Below are 13,968 nucleotides of genomic sequence, written 5' to 3' on the forward strand. Positions count from 1 at the left end.
AATACTGTCATTTTTTTAAAAAGATTTTATTTATTTATTTGACACAGAAAGAGAGGTCACAGTAGGCAGAGCAGCAGGCAGAGATAGAGGGGGAAGCAGGCTCCCCACCGAGCAGGGAGCCCGTTGTGGGCTAGATCCCAGGACCCTGAGATCATGACCCGAGCTGAAGGCAGAGGCTTAACCCACTGAGTCACCCAGGTGCCCCTGTCATTTTTTTTTTTTTTGTAAGATTTTGTTTATATATCTGAGAGAGAGCAAGAGCGAGCACAATCTGGAGGGAGGGGGAAATGGGAAGGAGAAACACTCCCAGCTGAGCAGAGAGCCCAGGACCCTGGGATCATGACCTGAGCTGAAGGCAGATGCCTACCTATCTGAGCCACCCAGGTGTCCCTTAATATTATCATTTTAGTATGCATTATACTCAGTTGTACAGGAGCATGAAGAAGTAAAAATTGGGTCAGAGAATCCAGAGACTACTCCTTTGAGGCATCTTAATTCTTTAGTAGTTTTATTATTCAAATAGAATTTTAAGAGAAATAATTTGCATCTTTCCTTCTTATTCATCTTTTCACCTTAAAGGTCAGAGTTCAGCAAACTTTCCATGTAAAGGGTAGACAGTAGCTATTTGAGGTTTTGTGGGCCATTGGGTGGGTCTCTGTCACAACTACTCAACCCTGCCATTATGATAAAAGCAACGAAAGTCAATACATAAACAACTGAGCATAGCTCTTTGAGTAAAATTTTATGTAAGAAAACAAGAAGCCAGTTCATGGGCCATAGATTACTGAACCCTATTATAGGTCATCAGAAAATGAAAAGGAGGTATAATAGTTTACTAGTAACAGCAGTGCTTAGTAATTAATGATAATCAATAGATTAATATCATGGTCCTTGATTGAATTATGGCTTCATCACATACTTGCCAAGTTACCCTGGACAAGTTGTTAAAACTCTCTGAACTTCAGGAGTTTGTTTTTTTTTTTTTTTTTTTTTTTTTTTCTCAAAAAAGAGAGTATTACAGGGTTCTTATGGAAATAAACTGAAAATGATGCATATAAAGCCCTTTGCCACTTTTTTGCATGCAGTAAGGTAGTATAGTTACTATTATGATAATGATGATTTTAGGAGTGTGGTATAGCCTTGTTTCCATAGAATACTTACCTGGGTCCTTGTCATTACACTGCCACTAATTAGCTATGTAATGCTAGGATCATCACTGATCTCTCTGGATCTGGCAGTAGTTCTCAGCCCTAAAGCACAAAATCCTGAAATGTTTTAGAAAAACAGGTTGTCTTAGTCCCAACTCAAGCTCACTAAATCAGCATCTCTGGTAGTGGGACCTTCAAAGCCTATATATTTCAGGTACCCCTGAAGATTCTGATGGGTGGCCACATTTGGAACCCTTTGGGCTAGATGATCTGTAAAGTTTTCTTTGAATAAAAGAGCTATTGATTCTAATATAAAAGAACATTTTTATGTAATTCTTGACAATTAGCTAGAAAAAATCTATTATGTACTTAATCTTTATTACACTACTCAAGTTTATTAGAGCTCCTTTGTGCATATTATTTCAGGGTTCTGAGAGACTCCTCAGTCATTTATTTCTGAAAAATAAATAGAATTTTCTAAAAGTAATTCCAGATCATCTCTTTCAAATGTTTGAGCTTTTATCTGATTACTTAATCTGTTTTCATTACAGAAATTTGGAAAATATAGAAAAGAACACAAAAATCACAAGAAACTGATCTTTCAAAAATTAACTACTATTTACTCTTTAATGAATAGATATCCCATAAATATAAATTGGAATTAAATTGGTTATCAGTTTTACAATATCAACTTTTTCACATAGCAATGTATTTTTCATATTTTCATCTGTCCCTGAGTTTTCTCACATGTTTTTTCCTTTGTTTTTAGTCAGCATTATTGAAGTTTAATTCACATATATATATAATAAAATGCACCATTTTAAGGGTACAGTTTTTGTCCAAATGTGTATGGTCTTATAACCACCACAACATTACTAATAAGAATATTTCTACCACCCCAAAAAGTTGCCTTTATGCCCCTTGGTAATCAGTACCCTTCTTCCATCCCCTGGCAGCCATTCATCTGCTTTTCATTATTAGAGCATTGTCTTTTCTAGAGGTTCTTGTAAATCATACAATATGTAGTCTTGTGTCTGGCATCTTTTACTTATTAGCACAATCTGTAGCCTAATTTTTAGAGACTACACAGTAGACAGTTGTCTGGATGTACTGTGACTTATTTAACCTGTGTCCTATTATTGGACTCCCAGTTAGTTGATAGAGTAAATAATTCTGTTATCAACTTTTTTACATAAATTCCTATGCATATCCCTAATTATGTCCTTAGAGTGAATTTCTTAAGTTAGAATTGCTGATCAAGATATAAAGAACATTTTAAGGCTTTGGGTTCATTTTGCCAATTTGTCCTTCAAAAAATTGTTCCATTTGATTCATGGGTTTTTTTGTGGGTTTTTGGGGTTTGTTTTTTTTTTTTTTTAAGATTTTATCTATGTTTTGGAGAGAGTGTGTACATGACAGAGAGGGAGCACAAGAGGGAGCGGGAGACGCAGACTCCCCGCTGAGCAGGGAGTGCAACACAGGGATTGATCCCAGTACCTCAAGACTATGTCTCAACCCTGCCCTGTGGCTCAACCCTGCCCTGTGACTGAGCCAAGGGCAGATGCCTGGCAGACTGAGCCACCCAGGCACCCCATGCCTGTTTTAGAATCATCGCTACTGACGATATTTCTCTCTTAAACAAAAAGTAGTCATTTTCTGAGATACTTCTCTTATTCTGTGTCTTAAGCTTTTCTTCTTCCTCATCAGGTGAGGGGGGAAATAGCATGTGAGAGAGATGATTTGGAATATATTTAGGAGCACAGGTTAGGCAAATTATAGTACATTAGTATACTAGGACAGTGCTTCTCAAACCTTAATGTACATATGAACCAGCCAGGGATCTTGTTAAAATATAGCTTTCAATTCAGTTCAGTAGAACTTTGAGAGTCTGTGTTTTTAACAAGTCCCAGTAATGCTGATGCTGATCACATTCTGTAGTAAGGCCCTAGAATGTTATGTAGTCATTCAAATTATGTTTATAAAGACTTAAGCTAGTATGGAGAAGTGTTTATGCTGAATATGCAATGGAAAATGCATTTAAAAATGTATGTTGTGGTGTGCCAGGGTGGCTCAGTTGGTTGAGCCTCTGAATTTTAATTTCAGCTCAGGTGGTGATCTCGGGGTTTTGAGATCAAGCCCTGCATCAGGCTCCACATTCAGCGTGGAGTCTGCTTGGGATTCTCTCTCTCCTCCTCTCAGCCCCTCTCCCCACTTATACAATGTGTTTGCTCTATAAGTAAGTAAATAAATAAATAAAAATTTTTGAAAGTGTATGTGATATAATTTCAACTATATATATATATATGCATTAAAGAAAGACTGGAAAGATAGATATATAGATATATATCTATATATATATATATATATAATCATGTTAAGTGTAACTATGTCAACTATTTGGTAAAATTTATAGGTAATTTTTATAGGGATCTAATAGACATTGTTGTTACTTCATTTTCTAGCAGTACTAATGAAGATGAGGATTTGAACCCAGAACAGAAGATAGAAAGGGAGAAAGAAAGGCGGATGGCTAACAATGCCAGAGAACGTTTACGTGTGCGGGATATTAATGAGGCATTCAAAGAGCTTGGTCGAATGTGTCAGCTCCATTTAAAGAGTGAAAAACCCCAAACAAAACTCCTTATTCTTCATCAGGCCGTGGCAGTCATCCTTAGTCTAGAACAGCAAGTCAGAGGTAAGTAGGTTCAGCAAAGATAAATAACTGTTCTGCCTTAGGTGGGCAGACTTTTCTTTTTTCACTTGCTCTTCTGCTTGGGAAGTTGTTTGTTAGGTTCAACTCCTACTTCTGCCACTGCATCATCAAGTTTTCTGTGTAGTTCTCTCACCTCTGCCTCCTAGTATTTGTCCATATCTGTAGGCTTGGTGCTTCCCACAAACCAGCACAACCCTTTGAAATGTTGCAGAGAATAACCAGCCTCTGCCTTCTGCTCAGCATTAGTGCTTTATGCCCTTCTTGTTCCTGTTCATGTTAAGTCTGATCTCCCACACTGTTGAATTTACCTGCCTAGGTCTGTTTTCCTCCCTGCTTCTTCCTGTCTTCCCCATTCTCTGTACTGAGTTTCTCTCCTACTTTACCCTGGGCTGTCTATTAAAATGGCCCTGCTGATTAATAGGATGCCTGATCATGGCCCCTCCCAGCTTTACTTCATATAGATGTTCTTCATACCCAGGTTAATATGGTCTCGGGGCTTATTTGTTGATTCCTGATCAGGAATGCTATGAACTTCTTGGCCTAATGTGCACCGACATGCTTGTGTGTTTCTCAGGGCAAATTGTAGTTTATTACAGGCTGATCAACTGCTGGCTCAGTCAAGTGCCCCAACTGTTTAATCTTTTGAGGAGTTTGATGGAATCTTGAAGAAGTTTTGAACATATTTTAAACAACTATTTATTGCACACTTCCTATCTAAATCACCTCTATGCTGGACCCTATCTTACCAATTAATATTCCTGCCCTTGAAACTTTTTATTATTGTTTATTTTTTTTTCATATTCCTCTTTGTTTTCTCATTCAGAGTTATGAATGTTTTATCCTAAGTCTTTTTGTGAAGAATTACAGATGTGCCCTTGGGTTCCAAACACTACCTCTAGCTTCTCTTCATTAAGAACAACTCTTTCTTATTTAATGGATGTTTATATGGGATTTTACTTAAAGAAAGTTAGAAAAGAAAAAAGAATATGAATAGAGCAGACACTTAACAACTATAACCATGGCCCCTCAGCATTGGTCACAACAGAAATACACTAAGGAAACCAGAGCTTGGAGAACTTGAATACACTTTCAGAAGAGCTTAACCATAGTAATTAATTGATCCATCCACTTCCGTCCAATATATTTAATAAGGATAATGAATAGATTATTTCATGCATAACCAGTATACCATTAAACTCAGATACTTGCTCTTGTCAAGGCCCTTGAACTATCTGTAAAGGGTGAATGTTAATGAAACCTGATTTTCAAGAATGTATAGACTCCCTTGGGATGCTCACAAAGAGTCTGATTGTTGCCCACTCATCTGTGGTAGGATCAGTGATTCCTTGAGCCTTCAGTATTTGCTCTCACTTTATCAGAGTTTTGGGGTTTTGTTTTGTTTTTTTCATTGTGTCTGACACCTTTTTTCTCACTCTGAAGGCAGTGAGGCACTTGTGTTTTGTGGTCCCTGTACATTCCTCCTTCTGCTCTGCAGACCCAAGATATTTTCTACCCTGGCTCTACCCAGCTATTTGCTGTAAAAACTGTTGTCAGCACCTGGTCTGTTTGGACAGCAGCAATGCAAGAACTTATCCCTGGACAGCTTTCCTTCCTGCTGTTTATTAGAGCTAGAATACAGAGTCCTTTATTTTTAAAAACACCTCATTTAAGATCAGACTCTTATATCTGAGTCATCAAAATGAGAAATACCTCTGTGTTTGAAAAAAGTTGTAAACTCCACCATGCCTGGGTGGATTTTACTCATTCACTTGTAAGATAATTTTCTGGTAACTGTTAATGGGTACTGACTTTTTTTTTTTTTTTAAGATTTTTTATTTATTTATTTGACAGAGATCACAAGTAGGCAGAGAGGCAGGCAGAGTGAGAGAGAGGAGGAAGCAGGCTCCCTGCTGAGCAGAGAGCCCGATGCGGGACTCGATCCCAGGACCCTGAGATCATGACCTGAGCCGAAGGCAACGGCCTAACCCACTGAGCCACCCAGGCACCCTGGGTACTGACTTTTTTGTGCAGTTCTGGAAAGCTCTATATAAGGAGCCATTGACTGATTAGAATTTGAACAGAATTTAAAATACACTGACTATAACTTCAGTTAGGGGCTGCTTTCATATTCATAAAAGCCTACCTTCCTCCCAACCTCAGACTCTGGGCTTCAAAGATCAGAGCTTTTATTTTATGTCTTTAATGTAAAAACCTTGGGATTCATTCAAGATCCTTCTTGAAAGGCACTCTGATGGCTATCTGTCAAAATGGATTTAGAACCCTTCGTGCAGCCCACATTCCTCTGCCTTTCTATGGGAGCACCTTTAGAGTTTAATATGGCCAGTGTCTTCTCTGGACATTATCTCTAGCAGTTTTGAGTTATTTGAGTAACCTCTTTACTTCTGAGAGCCTCTTCATCCCTACAAGGGTTCTACTCAGCAGTCCCTGGGCGCGTTGGTTTCTAGAAAGAGGTATATTTTGTTTATAGGACTACTTTGGGCATTCTCTGCACTTTTTCCTTACCTGATTTGGGATAATGCTTCAGGACTGTATCTGGCTGTCCGCAAACTATTATCCCTGGACAAGTGGCTATATCAGGAGGGCAACCAGTTGTGTATTCTAGAGAAGAGCAGGAGGATCGGCTTCCCTTCTGAGCCTCAGATTTTGCCAGAGCACTTTTTGTGTCTTGGTGCTTCACATACCAAATTCTACTTAGTCCCTGCCATTGCCAGTTTAAGCCTTTCCGTTTTGACAACTATAAAATCAACATTAGTTTTACTAATTCTCAGTAGATTTTACATATTACTTTCAACTTTCTAGTCTTATCTTTACTAACAATTAGATTAGTGGTTAGACATTTCCTCCTCAAACTTTCACAGGTCCGCTCAGTCAGCTTACTTCCCTTCCAGGAATAATTTAAGGACAGTAGAACTATTAGGATTTTAGTTTCCTGGTATCTTAGTAAGTTTGAAGATGAATGAGCTAAGACAATGGTTCCCAAATCTGGCTAGTGCCAGAATCACCCGAGGCTTTTCCTTTTCCCAAATTTTCAGACCCTACTACCCTCAGGAGATTTTAATTTAGTTGCAGTGATATGGTAATAACGTGGTAGTCTTAGCATATTCATTGATAATACTCCTTACTAAATCTTCACTGAAATGAATAAAAATAGTATTAATCCACAAAGACAGATGGAAAAAGATTATAGCATTCAAATCAGAGAGCATAATATGTGTGTAAGATGGAAAGTAGACAGAGTAGTCGTAATTGACTTATTTAGACAGAAGAAATTAAAGTGGAACAGGAGGAATACCACAAAAAGCAAGTTATTCTGTCCCACAAAACTCCTAGCCCCTGAAAGGCTCTATTCTTTGAAGGTGCTAATATTGGAGAATGCATTACCTGAAAACAGGAAGATTAAGCAAAGGTCTGTCTCGTATGAAAAAGTTGGATCCCTCAGAGTCAAAATATCATCAGAATTCTAGACCAATAATGCTGGATTCCAGGACATAGTAAGACAGTGCCTTCAAAATTCTGAGGAAAAAAAATCATTTTTAGTCTAGAATTCTGTGTCTACCCAAACCATTAATCAAAGGAAAAAAATCATTTTTAGTCTAGAATTCTGTGTCTACCCAAACCATTAATCAAAGGGTGAAGATAGAATAAAGATATTTTGGATATGCAAAGACTTGAAAATTTTACCTCCTATGTACATGTTCTCAGAAGGCTTCTGGAATATATGCTTTAGCCAAGTAAGGACATAATCAATAAAGATAAAGGCATGTGATCCGAGAAACAAAGAATCTAACACAGAAAGCATCAAAAGGAGATCTCATGACAAGATCTACTAGGTTTAGAAAATCAATGTGCCTATACATTGAAAATAGGAGATGGTGGGGCACCTGGGTGGTTCAGTAGGTTAAGCATATGACTTCAGCTCATGTCGTGATCTCAGCTTCCTGGGATCAAGCCACACATCAAGCTCCCCGCTGAGTGGGGAATCTGCTCCCTCTACCCCTACCCCTGCTCGTGCTCGCTCTGTATCTCTCTAAAATAAATAAAATCTTAAAAACAAAAACAGATGTTGGTTAGCTGCAGAAGAAAGAAAGGGATTTTTCCCAATTTTCTTTCCAGGGTAAGAAAATGGAATTAATATATGAAATGATGGTATGTTTGAGATTTTAAGGAAAAAAAAATGATGATAGGCATTTATTAGATCTCTTGGAGCATGGGTCAGGGGGAAAAAATTAGCATTACTAGCAAATGAATAGCAAAGCAAGTGTTAACTGCAGGAAAAACAAGCAGTCATACAAGTAAGGAAAAAATATAAAATTCTTGACTTGCAAGTATGTCCACATAGTTATTATAATGAATATTTATCTGGTCATAATAATGTAAGAAGTGACTGTGTAGTTAGCCAAAATTTGAGCTTTAGGTACATTGAGAAGATGGTATTTTAAGACAGCTAAGTCCTCAATTACATACTGGAAGTCAATAATATTATTACTGTAATTGAAATGTGAGAAAGACGGTCACTTCTCATGCCCTGCAGGTAATGGCTGCTCACCTGTACATCAAGGCTTCTGGCTACTTAATACATTTCCCATGGGCTGATCCCACACACCAGAGGGTATTAAAAGACAACACTAGCATTTGCCTTTTTTGGATCAAACCTCACTTAACATTTTCTAGCGCTTATTCTCTTGATTCTTACAGCCCTGAATGTTCTTTTTCTGACTGACCGTAGAAATCTTGCGAGGTATTACCCAACTTGAGTTTTTGGTTCTGGTCCTCTCTAGCTATTCTGATCATCCTTGTGTGACACAAGGTCATAGTTGGCTAAGAGCAGTGTTTTTTTAATGAGATAAATGTGAACCTGTTTCAGCTAGAAAACTTTCAAATCTCAACTTTCTCCTCTTTGGATTTAACATGTTAATTTATGCCCTTTTCAGTCTCTCCAGTCATTATAGAAGACTGCTCTCTGCACAGCAAAGGGACATGACACCTAATAAAAGACAGAACTCTAGTTATTAGTTAGAAGTGCACATTTACTTGTTAAGAAAACAATTCCTGGTATTTTTACATAATGATGAACATGCCTTTTTTTCTTACTTCTTATCCTAATAAATAAGTGTATACCTGGGGCGCCTGGGTGGCTCAGCGGGTTAAAGCCTCTGCCTTCGGCTCAGGTCATGATCTCAGGGTCCTGGGATCGAGCCCCACATCGGGCTCTCTGCTCCGCAGGGAGCCTGCTTTCTCCTCTCTCTCTGCCTGCCTCTCTGCCTACTTGTGATCTCTGTCAAATAAATAAATAGAATATTAAAAAATAATAATAATAAGTGTATACCTTTCTTTCTTCATTGATCTTTTTTTTTTTTTAAGATTTTATTTATTTATTTGACAGACAGAGATCACAAGTAGGCAGAGAGAGAGGAGGAAGCAGGCTCCCTGCTGAGCAGAGAGCCCAATGATGTGGGTCTCCATCCCAGGATCCTGGGATCATAACCTGAGGTGAAGGCAGAGGCTTTAACCCACTGAGCCACCCAGGCGCCCCTGATCTTCTTAATAGTTGAAACAGCTTTATGTCTTTTCCCAAATAGAGGGGCTGAGAAAATAAGAACTCTAAAATGAAATTTTATCATTGTGCATGAGTAATTGTCAATAGAATCACCTGAGTTTACCATAATAAAGTCTTTTGTCTACTTTTTGAAACTTAGAAGTGAGTATAAATATGTATTGTAAATAAACGCATGTTCAAATACATTTTACTTGGCTTACAGGAAATAACATTAAAAAAGAAGAGTCCTGCTATGTTGCATTCAGCTGGCCATTTCAAGAAAATCTAACAAAATTCACATCTTCTGCAAAATAGGTTTTCATTATAGACTAAATTTTATTCAGATTTTTTTTCTTTATAGATTTTAAGTAGTCTCCACACCCAGCATGGGGCTTGAACTTATGACACCAAGATAAAGAGTCCTATGCTCTACCACCTGAACCAGCCAGGTGCCCCAAAATGTATTTTTAAGTAATCTCCACACCCAGTGTGTGGCTCAAACCACAAGCCCAAGCTCAAGAGTGCCATGCTCCATTGACTGAGCCAGCCAAGCACCCCTTCATTACAGACTAATTTTAAGTGATCCTTTTATATTACATTCATTAGGACATTTTTAATCAGTTCACAAAAATGCATTTAACAACTTTTCACTTTATGATATTATCAGAAACAAAAAACTAACCAAAAACTGTCATGGGTTGGATATCTTGTCCATAAAACTTATTTAAGAGGGCACCTGGGTGGCTCAGAGGGTTTGGCATCTGCCTTTAGCTCAGGTCATGCTCTCCAGGTCCTGGGATCAAGCCCTGCATTTGGGGGGGGGGGTAGTACTGGCTCAGTGGGGAGTCTGCTTCTCCCTCTCCCTCTCCCCCTGCTCATACTCTCTCTATGTGTCCTTCTGTCTCAGATGAATAAATAAAATCTTTAAAAATAAGTAAATACTCATTTAAGGAAAAGATATCATGAAAAATAATTCCCAAGTGAATATTGATCCAGTGGGTTTTCAATCCAGTAGTTTTCTTTCCCTTTATTTCACATAGACCCTCTACTCTTGAAAATGCCCACTTCAAAAATTCCATCTAGTTGTCTCTGCTTTTTTTTTTAAGATTTTATTTACTTATTTATTTGACAGAAACACAGCGAGAGAGGGAACACAGCAGGGGGTAGTGGGAGAAGCAGGCCTCCCGCCAAGCAGGGAACCCAATGCAGGGCTCAATCTCAGGACCCTGGGATCATGACCTGAGCCAAAGGCAGACACTTAATGACTGAGCCACCCAGGCGCCTCATGTCTCTGCTATCTTATATACAAAGCAGTAGAGAAGGTTTTTTATCACCCTTTTAATCCCACCTCGCAGTAGAAAGAAACATTCAGTCATCTCATTCTACATATAAAAGTAGAAAAGCAAGATAATGTGCCAGCTACCTCTCTACCTTAAGGAGTTGGCACATTTTTTTATAGAGGAATGGCTGAGGGTATTTATTTTATCATTTTCTAAGCTGATAAAATTCTAGATAAAGTACAGATGTCTCTCTCCAGGTACATAAGAGAATGTCACATTCCTATCAATCCAATGTACTATATCTTAGCAGGATACTGAGGAGATTTGGTAGACTAACACTGGCACTTGCCAAAATGTTTGAGTGAAGCAGTAAAAGAACTGCCTTTACCTTTGGATGTTGATATAGATAACCAAACCCAGAAAACTAAATCAGAAGCAGAATAAGACAACACCGAATACTCACTAGAGGCTTATTTAATCTGAAGGTTTATGTGAGCACATCATTGTTGCCTCTGTGTGATGTTACTTGTGGGAATGAAATTGCAGAGAGTGGTAATCCCCTTAGAAAGAAAATATAAGGGATGCCCGGGTGGCTCAGTCAGTTAGTTGAGCGGCTGCCTTCAGCTCAGGTTATGATGTCGGGTCCTGGGATCGAGCCCTTTGTCGGGCTCCTTGCTAAACAGAGAGCCTGCTTCTCCCTCTCCCTCTGCCTGAAGCTCTGCCTACTTGTACTCTGTATCTCTGTGTCAAATAAATAAAACCTTTTAAAAAAAGAAAGAAAGAAAGAAAACGTAAGAGCAGTTTGTTCAATTTAAGACCTAAGAGTCCCTAATTCATAACTTACCACTGTAACGATAAAAATTATTTTTTCCTTGTTTCAGAGAGGAACCTTAACCCCAAAGCAGCCTGCCTTAAGAGAAGGGAAGAAGAAAAAGTTTCTGCCGTATCGGCAGAGCCGCCAACCACACTGCCAGGAACCCATCCTGGACTTAGTGAAACTACCAACCCTATGGGTCATATGTAAACATCAGCCAGGTAAGTCTGGGTATGAAGAGGAAGTGCAAGGAAATTACCTGATTCGTCTGAAACTAAGAACCTTTGAACAGAATTCTCTAGTAGCAGTTGTCATGGAAAGGTCACATGTAATTTGAAATCCCAACAGTTTACTTTTCTGTTCTTAGAGAGCCAGTGCCCTTTAATATCAGATTACTATTCAAAGTGGGATAGTATCCTGTAATTTACAAAGAATTTTGGGTTCTCCTGCTCTGGATCATCATGTATATGCTCTCACAAGAATACTGCTCTGATCCAAGAAGAAAATAGTACAGTGACTAATCAGTCAATTAAGTTTGTTACCACTCAGAGTCCTCGTTCCTCTACTCAGAAATACTCCTCTGTATCAGGAGCTAGTTTTCTCTTAACCATCCACCTCTTCCTGTCATGAAATCTTTATACACTTACTAGTTGCTTCCATTTGGATCAATAATGCAAGTTTGTAATATGCATCTTCTTTCATAAGTATATCACTTATACCTTCTGGAATCTACTAATGGATATAAAGGTACTACATCTGATAGAACCACAGTGCCCTTCTCTTTGGAATTTTACATGTTGAAAACTGTTCTTTCTCTCTTTTCCTTCATGGATTAAACACAATTCACTTTTTTATGTTTTTTGTTTAACAGTGTGATGAGGGTAATATGAGGTTGTCGCCCAAGTAGTTAATGTGAATCATCCTTTTTCTTAAATATTTACATTTATATGATCTATAACAACCTAAGTTGTGTAGTTATTATTTAGGTGTCAGAAGTTAATATAGAATGTAATTAAGTATTTTAACTAGCAGCATGTGTTAGGGATACATCTGGGAACTTCATTTTTATAATCTGCCTGCACCAGTGTATAGTTCTTTTTTCAATTTCATCAGGACATTAAAAGCAGTAAATAAAGGTGAATGGATGGGAGGTGCGAAGCACAAAAAAATGTCAAGTACAATTTCATTTAGTCATCTTTGTAGCTATCTCATTCTGAGCTGAAAGTCTGGATTTGATAGAATATTTTGTAAAACACAAACGTTAACTCACGTTTTCCTGAAGAATTTGGTTCATACCACCTCTGTATACATCCTTCCTAAGATCAAACTAGACCAAAACTGAAGAGTTCATTTGGGACAAAAGGAAGAAGGGTTAATGTGATTACTTATACTTGTAGCACTGGAACACTGGAGAAAACTAACCCACCTCCAACTCCCCCACAAAACAGTACCCAGCAACCTAAAAGATTATGCATGTCAAAGAGACCAGATGAGAGCTAATTAACTTACAGATCCCCTTTCTTTCTTCCTTTCTTTCTTTTTCTTCCTCTCTTTCCCTTTCTTTCTTTCTTTCTTTCTTTCTTTCTTTCTTTCTTTCTTTCTTTCACAGAGAGACACAGCTGGAGAGGGAACACGGGGTGGGGGTGGGGTGTGAGATGAGAGGGAGAAGCAGGCTGCCCACTGAGCAGGGAGCCTGACATGGGGCTTGATCCCAGGACCCAGGAATCGTGACCCAAGCCAAACAAACGATTAACGACTGAGCCACCCAGTCACCCCTACAGATCCTTTAATACTCGAGCCACTGTTTCATATTTTGTGAACAATATAGACTATCATGAAAAGATAGATATTTTTTTTGAAAAGATAGATATTTTTGTTCAGAAATAGACTTTAACATTTTAAAATAAAAACATGCCATTATTTTTCAATATTTCTAAATTGGCATCTCATTTTAAAGAAGAGTGGTGAGAGGTAACTTGTTATGCTCAGGTCCCAGGTAGCCACCAGGCTATGATAAGAGCACTTGACGTTGAGTTGTCACTTTTATCACAGAGCCTGTGTCTCTCTCTAGTTGTACCTATTTCCTCTTACTCTCTTCCTGGTCTCATTCCCCACCTCACATCTCTCTCCTTCCCATGTTTATTTCCAGTTCTTTTACTGCTTTTATATCTGATACTGCTTTCATGTCTCTACCCTTTTCTTGAGAATGAAGATATTCCCCCACTTAAGTTAAAATTAAACCCAGGCATTCTCACCTATCAAAAAGAGATGAAGATTCCTTAAAAAAGGAAGAAAAAGTTTCAGGGTTATAAGAAATGTAGCAAATTTACTTGGTTCCATAAAATTTTATAGGTTTGTGTTTATCACCTTAACATATGTTTTAACGGTTGCTAATTTCACAAAGGTGGTTGTCTGGTTTCACCTTATAACCTTCAATTCTTTATGGAACCGAATAA

At 38.2% G+C, this 13,968-nt stretch overlaps 1 protein-coding gene across 7 annotated transcripts in view; it reads left to right on the top strand.

Annotated features, from left to right (window-relative positions):
* The window catches only part of TCF12 (transcription factor 12), a 392,538-nt gene that overhangs the window by 375,092 nt on the left and 3,478 nt on the right, over window positions 1-13,968 (top strand). For all 7 annotated transcript variants that reach the window (XM_004777303.3, XM_004777305.3, XM_004777304.3 and 4 more), the window contains 2 exons: window positions 3,611-3,843; window positions 11,580-11,733. In XM_004777303.3, the coding sequence (XP_004777360.1) occupies window positions 3,611-3,843; window positions 11,580-11,722 (376 nt within the window). In that variant the 3' untranslated portion in view covers window positions 11,723-11,733. The remainder of the gene's footprint in view (window positions 1-3,610; window positions 3,844-11,579; window positions 11,734-13,968) is intronic.

Source organism: Mustela putorius, unplaced genomic scaffold, assembly GCF_011764305.1.
Source record: "Mustela putorius furo isolate JIRA1106 unplaced genomic scaffold, ASM1176430v1.1 tig00003896_pilon_pilon_pilon, whole genome shotgun sequence".
In the NCBI taxonomy this organism is placed as follows: Eukaryota; Metazoa; Chordata; class Mammalia; order Carnivora; family Mustelidae; genus Mustela; species Mustela putorius.